The sequence below is a fragment of the Lissotriton vulgaris genome, chromosome 9 (genome assembly GCF_964263255.1).
Source record: "Lissotriton vulgaris chromosome 9, aLisVul1.2, whole genome shotgun sequence".
NCBI lineage: Eukaryota > Metazoa > Chordata > Amphibia > Caudata > Salamandridae > Lissotriton > Lissotriton vulgaris.
This window is the reverse complement of record NC_141697.1, coordinates 897,798,131-897,815,908: the sequence shown is the minus strand read 5'-3', so window position 1 is coordinate 897,815,908 and position 17,778 is coordinate 897,798,131. Positions and strand designations below refer to the sequence as shown.

The 17,778-nt window shown below is 42.7% G+C and overlaps 1 protein-coding gene across 1 annotated transcript in view; it reads left to right on the top strand.

The window, feature by feature from the left end:
* The window catches only part of LOC147692462 (uncharacterized), a 544,708-nt gene that overhangs the window by 152,752 nt on the left and 374,178 nt on the right, over positions 1–17,778 (top strand). Inside the window, exons 4-5 of the mRNA XM_086936792.1 lie at positions 15,744–16,000; positions 17,359–17,522. Coding sequence (XP_086792918.1) covers positions 15,744–16,000; positions 17,359–17,522 — 421 coding nt within the window. The remainder of the gene's footprint in view (positions 1–15,743; positions 16,001–17,358; positions 17,523–17,778) is intronic.

Below are 17,778 nucleotides of genomic sequence, written 5' to 3'. Positions count from 1 at the left end.
CTGTGGGGACACACATCTTGCCGTAGTCTGTCACTAACAGAGAATAATTTCATCAGACAGATAGCCGCACTCCCGCCCAGCACCCCGCTCCTCCCCTTGAGGCTTGATCTGGGTCTACGACCAATAGCCGAAGAAATAGGTTTGAGACCCATAGCCTTCTGGCGTAGGCTGTGGAGTAGCAACAACCTTGCAGCCTATAGGGCGGAGCTGTTGGAACTATTGACCCACCCAAAAGCGCTTCGGATCCCCTGGATAAAACACATCCAAAACACTTGTATGGAACTGGGGTTCTCTGATTTATGGACTGATCCTGCTAACGCCGCACTAAATATTTCTAAAAGATCCCTTGCCAATGCATACTTTGAACAAAAACGAGTTAGGGCCCTAGATAGCCAGGCTGAAGGGTCACTATCTTCTGTATTTGTACAAAGTAAGGACCTATATAGGTTTGAGGGGGCTCTGGACGCCATTTCCCCAGTGCTTGCCAGAAAGCTCTTCCTCCAATGGAGATACGGTACACTGCCCTTTCGATCTTTTACTAGCTCCTGGTCATCACCCCCCTCCACCAAGCAGTGTCCGGCCTGTGATGCCACGGAGGAAACTGATTTACACGTGGCCCTTTTCTGCCCAGCTTACAGGGTCGCAAGGAAATACTGGCTTCTGCCACTGATAAGAAATATGGGCTGCAGGGAATATGCCCCAATGTATAGGATTTTAAAATCTGATGTCTCAGGCCCAACTGTGTTTGCTCTGGCAAAATTTTTCACCAATGTCTGGCACACCCGCAATCGCATTTTAAAGACGTTGGGTTCCTCCTAATTTTAAGATTTACAGTTTTAAGGTATTTTTAGTAATACTCAATTCCAATATTTTATATTGTAAATGTGCTGATTTATTGTGATTGTATATGTGTATTGTTTATCTTTTATGGCCAAATGGACGAAATAAAGATTGGAAATGAATTAGTTCTTTATTTTGTATAACAACCTTAGCCATTACCCATTGTCCATCAGTATCACTTTGTGTTGAGAGAATTTGTGCATGCAATGACTTATGAAACAATATAGCAACACCTCCCTTTTTATTAGATGGAGAGTAAACAACTTGACCCACCCGTTGTATTTTAAGCGTAAGCGATTCAGCTTCAGTACAATGCGTTTCTTGAATTAAAGAGAACTGAGAATTTATTTTTGATAAATGAGAAAGTACCTTTGGTCTTTTGACGGGGTTTCCAAGACCACGAACATTGCATGTGACAATAGTACACCTATTGGAAGGCTGGAGAGGTAATACCTGCAGGGGGAAGATACACTTCAGGAAAATAGCTGGAAGGAGAAAAACACCACATATAGGAGAAAAAATATGTTCTATACCAATAAAACAACTCTAATGAACAATAAAGAATAGTAGAAAAAGGAGATAGATCAAGGAAAGAGATCCAGAACGAAGAGGAAACAGCAATGACTGAAGCATGGGACGCAACGGCACCGACGGAAGATGAAACGACAGAGAGGAAGATAAAGAGTAAAGTTATAAACAGCCATAGCGAATGTAATATAGAGAGGATGCAAGAAACTTAGAGAGGATGAGGAGAAACAGCGGCAGAATTTGTTGAAGGGCTTCGTAGAAAAGACCTCACTTTTGCAGGATCATCAAAAGAACGTGTGGAACCCTCATGAGTAATTTTACACAGGCAAGGATGAAGAATACCATAACGAATATTCAATTGTCTCAGCTGAGGACGAAGAGTCAAAAACTCCTTTCTCCTTGTATTAGTGACATTAGAGAGATCCTGTGATAGATAGATGGTGTGACCAGACCATATGAGGTGACGTTTCACTTTAGCTGCTGAGAGAGGACACGCATGAGATCAGTAAATTCCAAAAACAACATAATGATTCCTCTGGGTCTGGCAGCATTTGCTGGAGGCAACCAAGACAATATGCACGTTGGATATTTCATGAAGGTTCTGGAGGAAGATTTAAAAGTTCTGACAGGAATTTCTTTAGGAAAAGAAGCATATCTGGACCTTCAAGATTTTCTGATAGTCCATAGAGACGTAGACTATTCTGTCTATTACGATTCTCAAGGTCTTCAGTGTGAAGTTTAAGACGACTAATTTCCTTCCAAAATTAGAAACGTAGCAGATACATCATGTAGATCACTAATGCATTGCTTCATATCAAGAACCTTAGCTTCCATATTAATCCATCTATCTTCTATTTGCTGAAGTTTCTCATTAGTGTTAGACATAAAATATTTTAACCCCCTCACCTCATCCAAAATGGTATCAAGAAAGCTGAGCTTCACTAGCTAGCTTGAAATGTCGTGGTGGACGAGAGGAAACTTTTAGTAAAGATTTCAATCTGCCCATAAGCTTAGTAAGAACACATCACAGAATGGAGAGGGTCCAGCCAACATTTATTTTTAAATGACATGAAGCAGAGAAAAATGATGTCACCCTCCGTCCGCACTCTAACATTTATTGAAAAAGGACCAAGAAAAACAACATGGTCATCCGTTTAGTAAAACAAACGCGTAATTACCTTAGAGGCTGGAAGGTGTGACAAAGAGAAAAAGGTAGTCACATTCATTTTGTATGAAGAGGATGTAAGAAAAAAAAAACGTAGCAAGCGGCAATATTGTAGAGCATGTCCATACATAATAAGCCAGTGACTGATATCGTTGCTGGAGAGAGACAAATTCAATGGAGGATGTGGTAAAATGAACAGTCTCTACATATTAGAGTCAAAAGCGACGTAAAAAAAATTGGAATATTCATGTTCCTTTAGCAAAAGTCACAGTCCATAGTAGGCAGCTCAAAAAGAAAAGTAAAAAAACACGTTGCCGTGCACTTGAAAGCCAAAAACACCGGTTTCCCTGAGAAAATTGCAGTGAGCGGCAGCTACAAAATGGCAGCCGCTCGCGCTAGACTGAGGCAATATCACCGCCGCCGGCTCCTCAAATGAAGGAAATGCGTTCAGAGCAGCTCCGTATGCCGCTCCAAGCCTTCATACATCAGTCCTGCATCCGCTATATCAAAAAGCCCAGGAAAGCGACTGAATTCTTTAGAAGAGTTTCGCTTTCGAGCGGAGCTCAGGTCGGAACCGCCATCTTGCCGCGGTGCGTGACCATGGCCCTCCACCTCTAGTTTTCTAATATGATCTGTTACTGATTTCCTTTTGGTTGGTGTTGGCTCAATAAAGTATGGTGTTGGTTTATGGTACAGTATGGCACTGCCCTTGTGGTACACACATAAGGGAATACTGATTCTGATACAGAGTGTAGTGAGCGTGTGCAGATTCCACTGTGAATTTCTGAAGTAAAGGTTATTCCTAGTGTGGGCTTAGATGGTCATTCACAGTGCAGTTTTATTGTACAATCAGTGACTTCCAAAGTCCCGTCACTGCAAAAAGGTTAGTTCTGCTGTGGTGTTGCTACAGTAAGGGTGTCTCCCAATTGCAACCATTACTGAATGTGTGCCTTCCAATTGAATGGCACTGCAGTAAGGACAACCCAGTAGATGTAGGTATTCTAGTAAGTAAATCTTTCAATTGTCAGTTACTACAGTCACACAGGGCTAGCTTGCACAATGCATTGCCCCTACCAGCATTACTCCTACCAGTACCCGCACAACTATTAACCATCATACTCCTAAACGTGTGACATTTTGGGGTGTTCCAGGTCACCCGAAGCTATAGGAAGGGACCCATTGGCAGGTAGTTTTAATTTTTAATGTATATTGCATTATTAAACACTGTTGTTGGGCTCACCTTTAAATTCGATCAACATCGCCAGCATGTTGTAGACTGCTGAAAGTGCCAGCACTGTGCGTTGGCAATCACTGGCTGAAATAAAGCATTCAGTTATGGCTCCTAGTATATTAATGCAATAGATGTAGCTTTAAAGTTATGTCGCTGAATTCAAATCCGTTCAAAAAAATGAAGGCAACCTCTATCGCAATTTCAACTCTGCAACAATGGCTTTCAAGTGACAGGCTGCTGCAGATATTGCTGTCCTCCAGGGGGGCAGGGACTTCATGTAGTGTCTGCTCTATGAATAATTCTGCGTAAGCACACCATGAAGTATTCTTTTACCATACCTAGTAAGGTCCCTTTTAAAATAATCCTTTGTCAGTAGATGTGGTAGGAAATTTCCATTGCAATCAAAGTTGCTGTTTTCAATAGTTGCTAGACTATTTTAGAAGTGGTGGGTTCTCCAGCTAAGGCAAAGGAGCATCGCTCTACTGCTTTTCAGAAGTGGAAGGAAAAAATAAAATAAATGAAACTTATCCTTTTTTTCCCTGTTGCAGGCGTGGCAGCTGTCAGGCGGGGCGGGACTTCTCTGCTGACTGAGCAGGGGAGGAGTGTGGTGTACACTCCCTAAAGTGCGCATGAATGTTTGCCGGCCCTCAGGGGCTGGCCAAAAATTAATGCGGACTTAGGATGTTCTCCACCCAGGCTGCGATATAGCCTGGGTGGAGAACATGCCCAGGCTCCATGTACCCATCTGAGAACTGTGGTTTGGTGCGCAGACCAATCAAAATGCTGCAATGCAGCATTGTGATTGGCTCAGGGGACCTTCAGCTTGGGTGCTTCCTGTGCCTTGTTCCGGCCAGAGAAGAGATGCGTCAAGGAGGTAAGTTGAATATTTGTTAATCTATCCTTCACTGTACCTGCCCTCCACCACCGAATTTCTGCCAGTTGGCCAAAAAGAATGGACATATGCTACAACAAAAAAGCGAAAATATGGGTGAAAATTTACATATGTGCCTCTAAGTACTTTCTGCACCAGGCACAGGTTTCCAGAATTACTACTTAAATTTCATTTTCCATGTGGAGAAACCTTTTCTCTTACACCTCTTGCAAATCTGGGGGTGATCCGTTTCCATTACAGCTCTAGAGGGGGGAATATTTAAGCCTTTGACTGCTGTGTTTTTTATGCTATTTCCCAAAAGGTCAGAGAGGAGTTTGGAAATGCCCACAAATGTATAGTTGTGGTATTTCCCAACTTTTCAAGCTTCCGTCACCATGTTTCGAGTAGACGAATTTCTGGTATTAAAAATTACAGGATCCTGGGATAATCGTAGGATATTATATTTATGGCTTTGTGAATTTCCCAGTACGCATGTATTATCAAGATGTGAATGCTTGGAACTGAATAAGAGGAGTAGAGGTTTATTGTGTATTACTTAAATATTTACATATACAAGTATTTATATATTTCATCCAATAGCTCATCTAGAGATTGACTACCTTTTTTAATATTTTAGAGAAACTTAATTTCTCATTGAAATAATTAAAAGTTCTTTAAACAGAGAAACTTTTATAAAAATATAGAATGAAGCATTTGTATGTTCTTCTAAAGTTGTGTTCATTGTGGGCCTAAATAATTTCACTGCAAGCACGCAGTCGTTCTGAATAGCTAGATCCCCTAAGGCTGTGAATGGTTGAGGCTTCACATCTGAGTACTAGAAGGTGACAGTGAGCAGTCTCAGTAAGGGAGTAGATAAGTGGCCACGTTCCCAGCGAAGGTACTGAAAAAGATAATCAACTCATGACACACCTGTAGCAAAATCAGCTACTTGGCGACTCCCAAACCGGTTTCCACAGCAATGACAGCATGGAAACTGCACTGATCTCAACCACCGACTTCATCCGAACCCTCCTCAACCAAGGAGAAACAGCAGCTTTTATCCTCTTTGACATCTTGGCAGCCTTCTACACTGTATCCCAGCACACACTGATCAAAAGACTCCACCACATCAGCATCCAAGGGAACGCAATCCTCACTGTAAAAACCCAGAGGATCAACCTCCCATGTTTCACCTCTGAGCCCAACGACATCACATGCGGTGTCCCCAGTGCTCATCCCTCAGTCCCACGCTCCAATGCATATTGACCCCACTGGCCAACATCATTAGATCCCATGGTCTCAACATAATTTCCTATGCAGATTACACCCAACTCATCTTCCCACTCATCAACAACCCCACCACCACCAGAACCAGCTTCCACAGATGCATGACAAATGACGCCAATTGGATGAAGAACTGCCTACAGATAAGCACAGACAAGACTGAAATACTGATCTTTGGCAACATGGAATGACTCCTGGTGGCCTTCATACCTAGGACTCCCACCCACTCCCTTAGCCATGCCAGAAACCTCAATCATCATTGACAACAAGCTCACCATGAAATTACATATCAACGCTGTCTTTTACACCTGCTTCCTCATTCTGTGCATGCTACGTAAGATCTGCAAGTGGCTACCCCTACATACGAGATGCACCACAGCACAAGCTATCATCATCAGCCGATTGGACTATGGCAACACCCACTAAGTAGGAATCGCCACACCTCCTACAGAGGCTTCAGACCATACAGAATGCCATAGCCAGACTCTTCCTCTGACTTCCCAGATGAACCTACATAACACCCCAACTCCGGAAACTTCACTGTCTCCCCGTACAGAAGAAATGCCAATTCAAGCTGCTGACCCATGCATACAAGGCTCTACACAACCAAGAACCTGCCTACATAAAGCGCCACCTGAACTTCCACCAACTGAGGAAGACTATGCTCCACCTCCCTTTCATGTGTCCATATTCCCCACATCTCCCAAAGCAGAAGTGGAGGACACTCCTTCTCCGGTGGAGGACTGTGCCTGAGAGCATGATTAAACCTGGAAAGAGAAGTGGCTGGTTGTCTGCAGCAAGACCAGAAATGAATAGCTAAGCCCCAGGATACTGTTGAAACTACTAAAACCGATTTACTTGAAGGCTACAGCAGGGACTATTTTTAGCTCTTGACTGGGTTCTTGGCAGGAAATGGATTAGCTGCTCTATGACACACATTCTCCAAACACCTTTTTTTGAAGTCCTAGAATAAAGCCCTGAAAACTCTGTCAAGAAAAGCATACTAAATCAGCAAAAATGAGATGAGCACCTTAAGTCGTGAGGTGCAGGGGATCCTACAGGTGGCCCCTGAAACATGGCCTCTTGATCAGGAGCTGAAGGCCCCAGTCTACTAAAGCAGATAGCCATATTTTAACACAGTAATTGAGGAAGGCTGTGCCACAGGAATTCAAGGGCTTTGTGAGACCTGTCACTCTATAGAAAGCTTGAATGAGGATAGATCAACTGGTGAACAATCTCACAGAGTAAGCATATGAATGGGATGAAATGGTATGGTGCCTAGCTAGATAAGTGAGTTTATATGGTGGGATTTGTGAGCACGAAAGGCTGGATTCCTATTACCTTGTTTCCAATATAAGACCTCAACGACCAAAGAGAAGTTGTATGCAAATATCTTACTGTCAATAACACAATTGCATGTTAGCAAGTTGCACTTGGAAGATTTCAGTACTGCATGACAGGCCTCGATAAACATATTTGACCCAGCAGAGTGCCCAAAAGTCACCACAATCTCTCTGACAAAGCAAACCTGATCTAGATCTAAATGACCTTTGGCGAAGCTGGCCTACAGTAGAGTCCACAGATCATGTCCTAGGTACTGTCTGGCCATGTTCCAGTCATTCAAGTTTGGATTTAGATTAACTGGTCAATCCCTTTGTGTAAGCACTGGTCTTTCAACTAAATTTACTTTAGGGTTTCAGCCTTCGAAACATAATTTAAGGAAATTATGGTATTATTCCTTAAAGAAAATGTATGGTGCGATCTGGGACGCAGCGAAGGCGCTAGGTAGTTTAGGGAGAATTAATTGCAGACACATCTAACTTTGTAAAACCTGGCAAGACAGAGAAAATATATCTTGAAGCCTATACGTAGTAGTCTGAATCCCAACATAATTCCAAATGCTGCTCCCGTACCTTTAGGGAACATGGAAAGGTGAAGGATAAATCAGAACCGTTCTTATTGAAAGGTCGAGCTAGAGAAAATGCTACATACATTCCAGAAATAATATAAAGGAGAAACTAAAGCTGCATGGACTGCTGACTTAAACTTGAGAACATCTAGACACAAACCTTTATAAACGCCACTGTGATGACTTTGATATTAGGCAGAACGATACTACTAGTCATGAATGTGTTCCACACTGATTACCACTCGTCATACTCTCCCAAGACCTAACTCATGACATCCAGGATACCTATACTTAACAAGTCTCCGTTTCAATAGTTTAATTAAATTTTGACACTGGAAGAATTAATTTCAGTAGATGAAGTAAGGGATGCATTTAATTTTTTTTTATAGCTCCGGGCCCAGATGGTCTTTCAGTGCCATTTTGTAAGGTTATATAGAGATGCTGATTGAACCCTTAACCAAAGTCAACTACTATTTTCCTACTTCTGGAGCTGTAACGAAAACAATTATGAAGTCTACGATTTTGTTGCTACTTATGCCAGGTAAAGACCACTCACCATGTGCTTCCTACACTACAGGCCTATTGCCATGTCAAGACTTTGACTTTGACTTCATTATTTCAAATTTTCATAAAAGGCATTTGATTTTAACTCATGAATACCCTTGTGTAAGAACGAGTCTCCAGAAGGTAAGTAAAATTAGAGGTTTATTCTTGAAGAGGCATAGTACAACCATATCAAACAAGGTTGAGGCAATAACTGACTCACAGGAGAACTCTAACATAAATTGTACAACGCACTTACACAGTTCCATGTTCCAGGCAAAGGAGGGGCGCGGGGAAGGGGAAAACCAGGAAAGACCGGAGAATGCAACACATCATACCCTTATCAAAGAAAAGGGAAGAGAAAGGAATAACGGAAACCAAGACAAATACCTGGCAGGTAAAAACTTGGGTTGATCATTATTTTTAACTCTGGATGCCACAGATTGGGTGGAACGATAAGAGTTACAATTGGAATCAGGGAAATCATGTAACGGTGAAACTTCATCTCTATCTGAAGAGAAACCTAAATACTTGCATTTGGCAACTCTCCTTACATTCCATATTCTACCATCCTGAGTAATTACTGTTCTTACAAACCTTAACAATTTTAATAGGATGACTTAATTTGGAAGTACCTTTCACCAGGAAAAGAGGGTTTCTTATTCTAACCCAGTCTCCCACAGAAAGATCTGGAACTTTAAAATTCATTCTGGATTCAGACAAAATTTTCATCTTGTTTTGCTTACTTTCCACCAGCTTATCAATCAGATTCACATCAACGCATTCATCAACCTTAATAACTTTTTTGATCCACCAAGGACAAATTTCAGAAATAGGTTCTCTGTCCTTGAGAAGTCTGAAAGGACTAACTCCAGTCACTGAATGAGGCGTGATAAGATACATCCATAATTTTTTTCTTACAACCTTTCTCCAAGTCTCTTTGGACATGCCAGCTGACTGAATACCTTCTTTGAGTACACGGTTAAGCAGTTCCACTTGGCCATTTCCTCTTGGTTCATATAAGGATGCAGTCACATGTTTGATATTACACATTTGGAGAAAACTTTCCATCTCCACTGATGTGAGTTGTACCCCATTATCCGTTACAAGAACCTCGGGGGAACCCTCGTGTGCAAAAACGTCTTCGAAAAAAGTGATAATGATTTGAGTAGAGGCATTAGCAACAAACTTGACCTCCGGCCACTTGGGGTGATAGTCAACAATGACTAGAGCAAAACTGGTATTTGGAGGCAAGTGTTTAAAGGGACCTGAAATATCGAAAGCCACTTTTTGCCAAGGGCACTGAGGCCAAGAAACTGGTTCAAGAGGGGCAGAAGAAACTTGAAGCATTTTATCACTGCTGATGCATTCAGGGCATTCTCTGACAGACCTATCTACCTTTTTGTCAAGTCCAGGCCACCAAAAGTTGTCCCATAAAAGCTGTTTCATTGAGGACATACCTAAGTGTCCTTGGTGAGAGAGAAGTAAACTCTTGTTTTGTAAATAAGCCGAGGGATGATCTTCCCTCCTTTAAAAAGCAAACCACCGATGTCTTAAATCTCATCAGAGACACGACAAAAAGGGGCAATGTCGGCATTGTCAAACTTTTCTGTGGGCCACCCATTTTCACACATTCAATAATACCTTGACTGCAGGTCACCGCTCTGGTTTGGTGACCAGCTAGCTGAGGTGTCAAGACTAACCGGCTTCAAGGGATGGAGGCTGATTGGGATAGGCTACCTGGGCGATGTATGGAAGGGGTGTGCTCCTAGATCCTTTGACTATCTTAAAAAAGAATACCAACTCCATGACTCCCAGCACTATCACTACCTGCGCTATGGCATGCCCTGCAATCACATGTGCACACGGACGTTTCGCTCCAAGAATACTCCCCTTTAGAGGACAGGCTCCTAGTTGACCCTATTCCAGAGAAACCCACATCTACCATCTACCGCAAGCTCATTAACAGCATGCCTGACCCGCTGGTGTCCCTGCGCGCAAGATGGGAGGGTGACATTGGAAGCCTGGAGGATGAGGATTGGAAAGATGCCTTGCAAAGCCCCCGCAAAATTGCAATTCGAATTAGGTTCCACCTAGTGGAACTCAAAATATTTCACCTGGTGAACTACCCCTGTGCCCACCTGTTCTCATGCGGGAGGAGCCTGTCTCCGCAGTGTCTGAGGGGATGCCAGGGAGAGGGTACCCTCTTCCACATATTGTGGGAATGCCCATACATAGTGCCCTTCTGGACCAGGGTTGCGCAAACGATGGCAACAGTAGTGGGATCGCCAGTACCGGTGGATCCAAGGTGGTTACTGCTAATGATGAAAGGAGCCACGGACTGGTCCAGTTACAAAGAGATTTGGCTAGCAACAGCCGCAGGGGTGGCGAAACAAAATATAGCCAGTAGCTGGGAGGGGGGGGCGCGCAGGCTCCCCCACAGTTGGACCAATGGCTAAGGGACCTGGATTGGTGCCAGAGGGCGGAGGAAACGATCTATAAATTCAGAGGTTGTATTAAGAAATGGAGGAGGGTGTGGGGGCCCTGGCGCAGATATCAGGTTATGCTGGGCAGGGTGGGATAGGGCGGATTGTTGTTACCAGCCCATGTTACTGCAGATTTTGTCCTCAAATGTACAATGTAACACTTTTTTCTGCAATCCATTGGAACACTGCTGTGTATTGTATGAGACCTTAAGCAAAGTTAATTAAAAAAATTCCAACAAAAAAAATACCTCAACACACATCGTCCTTATTCATCTCAGCCGTCCACTCAGTTTCAGACGAGCTCAAAAACTCCTGAAATAAAAAAAAACTTGACAGTAGCAACTATATCCACTTCCTGTTCATCCCGAAATTCACACTCAGCAAGACACGGCAACGTAGAAAGAAAATCAGCCGTGACATTGCTCCTGCGAGGTACATACAAAAACTCAAAATCATATTCCTGTAGTCTGGATGTGAGGCGGGCTATACGGGCAGTAGAATTACATCCTCCCCTGGGGATAATATGCCAACAAGGGGCTTATGATCAGTTCTGAGAGTAAATCTGTGTCCCCACACATTTGCGAAAATGCGCACTGGCCCAAATCCACGCCAACAACTCTCTCTCAATCACGGCATATCTCCTCTCAGTAACAAAGGGTCCTAGAAGCAAAAGCCACACACAACTCTTCCTTCCCTGAACACTGGCTAAGAACTCCCCAAGACCATAAAGACTGGCATCTACAGTGATAATGCATCTCTTATGTAGGCAGAATGATTTCAGGGTGGGCGCATTAACAATTTCGTTTTTGATTTGTCTGAAAGCTGTTTCTTCTTTTTCTTACCAGACAAACTCAGTAGACTTTCTAGTCGATTCTCTAAGGGGCTCCATCTTGGTGCCAAAGTTCTGTATAAATGTACTATAATATTCACATAGGCCCGCAAAAGAGAGGAGTTTCTCTTTATTGTCAGGTGCAGGTGCATTGATGATGGCTTCAACCAAGGATTTTTTTGGCACTACACCATTACCCGAAAGTGTGTGACCTAGATATTCCACCAATTTGCATTTGACAGCTTTAAGTGTCAAACTACACTTTTCTAATCTGGTACAAACTTCTTTAAGATGATGGGAATGATCTTCATTTTTGGAAAAAATTAGGATATCGTCCTGGAAGCATTTAACAAATTTGCTGACATCTTTAGAAATGTGGTACATGGCCCTCTGAAACACCGATGCGGCTGAGGAAAGACCAAAAGGTATCCTCTTGAATTGAAAAATCCCATGGGGTGTGATAAAGGCAGGGAAATGTTTGGAATCGCCAGTGAGTTCAATTTGGTGGTAAGCCGATCGAAGATCAAGGGTGGAAAAAATTCAGGCACCATCCAACATGCCTACCATCTCGTTAATATTAGGAAGAGGGTGGCAATCTGTGCCCAACTTGCATTCAACGCCCTCAAATCAACACATAACCCAATACTTTTATCAGGTTTTTGGGCTAAAACAATGGAAGAAACTCATTCTGAGGACTCCATTTCCTTAATTATACCATTATCAACCATTTCATCTAACATGTTCTTTAATTCAGTCCTAATGCTGATGGGATCTCCCCTTAACCCTTTCGATGCTGATGACGAGCTCAGCTAGTCATGATGCACAGTTGAGCTGTGCTGATGACGAGCTGAGCTCGTCATAAAAGCATCAGAAGTGCAATTTTCAGCACAGGGGGGGGAAAACGCCTAGCAGCCAAGAGGTTAATTTCTGTTTCACAGGAACAGCACCTTATTTGACTTTGATCTTGTGCCTAAAACCAATAAGTTAGCCAAGATCATCTGAGAATACATTAGGAAATAAATCAGTGAAATTAGTGCCAGTAGAAGATAAAGCCAGGACATAAACAGGTTATTTGCTTCTAGGATTCAACAGAATACCCAATCAGGCCTGGTCACGCCAACCCAAGACATTAACACCTTTCAAAGCTATGTATAACCTGATGGTGGCAGAATTACCCTTGAATTAACCGCATCGCTGCTGCGGTGATTTTTGCGCTGTGCTGCAAATTGCCATTTTGCTGCTGTCATGACGAGCTCAGCTCGTCATCAGCACACGACACCCGTGGGTGATGACGAGCTGAGCTTGTCATCAGCATCGAAAGGGTTAAATAAGTACTTCCTTGAAGCCCATAAAATCAATGTAGGAACCATCAAAATTCTGTGCCGCAATATCCGGTTTGCATATTAGATTGAGATCAACTAATTCTCCCAAGGATTCCAAGCAATAATCCTATGTGATTATAGTCCAAGGAGATCCAGAGTCTGCCATTAGTTCCAACTTTCTTCCCATAATACATATACTGCATTTAGGAGAAGAAATCTTATCAGCCACTGAGACATCAAAGGAATCTTGGATCAAAACCACAATGCCAGACTCTAAGTCACCCTGAAGATGATCACAAGACAAAAGGTTACAAGTGACACAGGAAACCTTCTCCTTGGAGAATTTAGAAGAAGTCAGTACAGGTTTCTTGGAGTTCTGGGCACCCCTCATAGTATTCTTACACATTTTAGAAAAATGTCCTAAACGTCCACATCTATTGCATTCTTTACCAATAGCAGGACAGCGTGGAAAAGAAGCTATATGGTCAAGATTCCCACACCTATACCACTAAATTTGTTTAATACTAGTCAGTTCTGTTGCTGGAGTAATCCTTAGAGGTGCTAGAGTTAATATTGTTGACCTCACTGGATGTGGAAGATTCGGTTTCTTTGTTGAGCAACTTTATCCACTTATCGGACTGCTGTAATGCCTTAGCTGTACTAATGGCAGCCTCCAAATTAAGATCGCCCATTATCCACAGTTGCTCCTGTACTTTCTTACTCCTTACATGAACGAAGATTTGGTCCCTGATCATTGTCAGTTATCAAACCAAAGTTACAATGCAAGGACAACGCACATAGGGCAGTAAGAAAATTATCAAAACTCTCACCCTCTTCTTGAGCCCTGGTGTAAAATTTAAACCCCTTGAGGGCAACACTTGTCGTTGGTTCAAATCTGCCCTCTATATGCAAAATGGCTTAATCATAAACGTTGTGATCACCCCCCGATCTGACAGGAGGAAGACTCCTATAAACCACCTGTCGTTCAGAACCTAAGCAGTGAAGAAAGATGTTCTTTTTCCTCTCAGTAGACATGTGTTTTCCATGAATAGCTTTTAGATAGGTGATACATTCCTCATTCCAATCTTTTCCATGGAATGGGTGGTTTTCCTTTTGTTTGTAAAAAATTTAGGGGGTGGATCAAATTGCATAATGATGAAACCATAGCAATACAATAGTAAAAATAAACTTATAAAGTATATAAGATAATGTAGCAAAACAGGAAAATCATTTTTACAGTAGCCAAAGGAATGTACATGTTACTCTTGTAAACTAAAGAAAAACAAAATAGAGAATAACATGTGCCTGTTACTGAGAGAACACAGGCTGTGGAGGATGGTATTATAAAGTACACATTAAATATATAAATACCAGGTGTGCCTGTCCCCTCAAGGAAGCAGGCTGTAGAACTAACAGTCAAGGTGTGCCTGTTACCGAAAATGAACAGTCTTTCGTACCTGTTTGCAGACGAAAATGTATTCATTTATGAGCGTGAAAATCACGTACGGGAGAGCATTCCATGAGGTGTGCTTATCACTCTGTGAGGAAATACTGGTGACACACGTCCTGATGTGCCTTAAGTTGCAATTGACGCAGTAAATCTTGAGGTGAACAGACGCGGTAAAGAAAGAAAATAACTTGCACCAAAATGGCTGCCGGCGTGATGAGACACAGCGCAGTCAAAGTAAGGAGCGGAAGAAACGTATAGCGTTGCAGCAGTATCCGGTTACACATCAATAGAAATCACCAGGCAACAGTTGTGATCCACGTCATAAGCAGTATCCAGGCACCAGCAGTAGAATAAAAAGAAGATGGCCGTTGGTCCAGAAAAGTTCACCAAACCGATAAAAAGGCTTTGGCAGAGCACCAAAAAAGCTAGAAATCAGCAGTTTCCAGGTTTAAGCAGATAAACACAGGATGCAGCATGCAGATAAGCTCTAATAAAGCAGGGAAGTGCAGAACAGGAAAACGGGCCCAGAAGACATTGTAGCACCTGTGCCCCACGGAAGATGTAGCAAACAAAGTCTTCAGCTGATCATCGCCAAATTTGTAAGAACGGGGCTCCAGAAAGAAAGTAAAATTAGAGGTGTATTATTGAAGAGGCACAGTACAACCATATCACACAAAGTTGAGGCAATAACTGACCCACAAGAGAACTCTCGATCATAAATTGTACAACGCAGGTACAGAGTTCCATGTTCCAGGCAAAGGAGGGGCGCAGGGAAGGGAAAAACAAGGAAAGACAGGCGAATGCAACACATTGCTTTTTTTGTAAACATGCTTACAGTTTAAACATTTGACTATCGGTTTTATTGTGTACTACAAACCATTGGATACTCATTTCACCCTTTGCGATGCAGTTCCCCTGATGACTTACTCACTGTTATTCCACACTTGGATTGCATAATCATGTAGCTGGGTATTGGCCTAGCCTGGTCGAAGGTCTCGGATTCTCAAAGCAAAAGTTCGGGGTTAGGGAGGTGGGGCAAGTAGGGTTTGGAGGAGTATTCTGTGAAGTATTAGTTTGGCCAACTTGTTCCACTCTCTGTGCATTCTGCTTTCCTTTATCAGTCACAACTTTGCTCACGTTAACTCCTACCTCCTTTCCACATTTCACTTAACTATTGATGTTCCTCTTCCTTATTATGCCGATTTCTCTTTTCATGATTTATACTGTTGTTTTCTTGCCTCTTCCATCTTTAGGCTTTTCTATTGTGCTTCTCGTGTTTTTTCAGGCGAAGCTGGAGGCTGGAGAAAGGTGCTGGGACTCCGCTCTACCCTGTGATGTGTCCTCCCTCCTGAAACAGTTCCTCCGAGACCTGCCTGACCCACTCATCACCGTACAACTGCAGGAGCCCTTGTGTCGTATTCAGCAGTTAGCAGGAGAAGATGAAAGGGGACCCATGACAGCCCTGATCACCTATCTGATGCCCCCTCTCAACACCCACACGTTACGCTATTTCTGCACGTTTCTTCAGAAGGTGGCTTCCAGGTAGGTGGGGCTACAAGATCACAAGTGTATAAGGAGTACTTGCACACCGCCAGAGCTCTGCTTTGATCCTCATGATCTGTAAAGTGACTGATATACGCGCATTGGTAAGCTAGGTGGATGAAGAATGAGACTTTGCTTGGGTTCTGTCTCCAGTCTAGTGTCCTTCTAAAACTTTTAGAAAGACAGTCAGCCTATGAAATTGAAAGGTAGCCGTTAACGGGTTCAGACTTTTCTCCGCTTGGAATTGGCACTGTAGACCTATTCAACAAGCATTTGTAATGCAACAGGTCTCGCATTTGTGAGATTTTGAGCTATTGGCATTAAAAAGGACATTGCCTTTTACTTATGTTTTAAAAACCTGCAAATAATGACTATAAGTACACATAAGTAAAAGGCATTCAGCCACATGGATCAAAAGAAAAACTGGTCGCAAAAGGGCAGATTCTCAGAATCTGCCCCTTTGCGACTGGTATTTTTGTATTTGGGATGCATCATCCCAAATACAGTGACCGGAACCAAATATAAAGATGGGCAGAAAATGGGCAGAGCTTCAAGTCCATACCTGAATACAGCATGCCTCGCAGAGCAGCACATGCGCTGCCCAGGCCCGACCTAAAAGGGAAGGGAAATCCAGACATTCTGTGGTAAAATGTGGTATATGTAAAAGTTGAGGGTGCAAAAAAATTGGAATTTCTAAAGGCGTAGGATTTAAAAAGGGGAATAAGAACATTGGCTATCACGCGGGGTGGAGCCTAGTGTATGCCTGCAGATTAAGTAGAACTTGTAAGAGTTGCAATGGGGTAAATAGGCAGATTTGTGGGCCTGATGATTTTATCTGTCATTATGAGCCTCCATGCACAGCGACTGATGAGACTGGCCTCACAGTTCCTCTCTGTGGACACCAAATAGACTTTGTTTTGCTCTCTGGTACCCCTGGCCCTGAACTTGCTAACTAAACATAATCTCTGAAGAGCCCTGAATGTTGCGGCTGGAATAGAAATTAAGCAGGGCAGTTTCAGAGCATGGTTCATTTTCTGTAGATTCCACCCATTCAACAGGAAATAGTCGAATAGTCAAAGGCTAGACAAAGGTTCCACTCTGTAACGAAGAGGAAGTGTCAAATGGTGCCCAATGTCATTTCCGCTACGTTTTTCTTTTTGGTCAATCATTTAATTTTGCCTCCTGAAACAAATGTTTTAAATTAGGCTTATTGTGATATTTAATCTCAAACGTAACACTTTCATAACCTAAAAGGCTGTTTTTGCTGGTGGGGTTGCATGTAAGTTTAACATTTTTTTTTTTTAAACTTCACACTACTTGCACCACTTAAAGCCCCTTTTATTTTATTTTGACTTCAGATGCGACGAGAACAAGATGGATTTGACAAACCTGGCAGTGGTGTTTGCCCCCAACCTCTTTCGCAATCTGGAGGTCAACGAGAAATTGACTGGGATTGCAGAGCGACAGCTGCAGCTTCAGGTGGCAGTCGTGCAAACTTTGGTGGCACATGCCTCGGAGATTGGTGAGTCCCCGTAGTGGAGAAAGTGTCCAGCGGAAGGGATTGAGTTTTTAAGAGTTAGTCATAGTGATTTTAGAAGTAGGAGTGCTCCTTCTCAGGTGGTGTGGTGGCTCATCCTATATCCCTCAGAATGGGCCATATGAACAGGATGCTTCCTCCCCACAGAAAAATGTTGTCTTGTTTGGTTAAATGTCTTAATATGTATGAAACTGAACTATGTTCTCTCCATGTGAGTGTCATTTGCTGCTCTCAAGTCTGA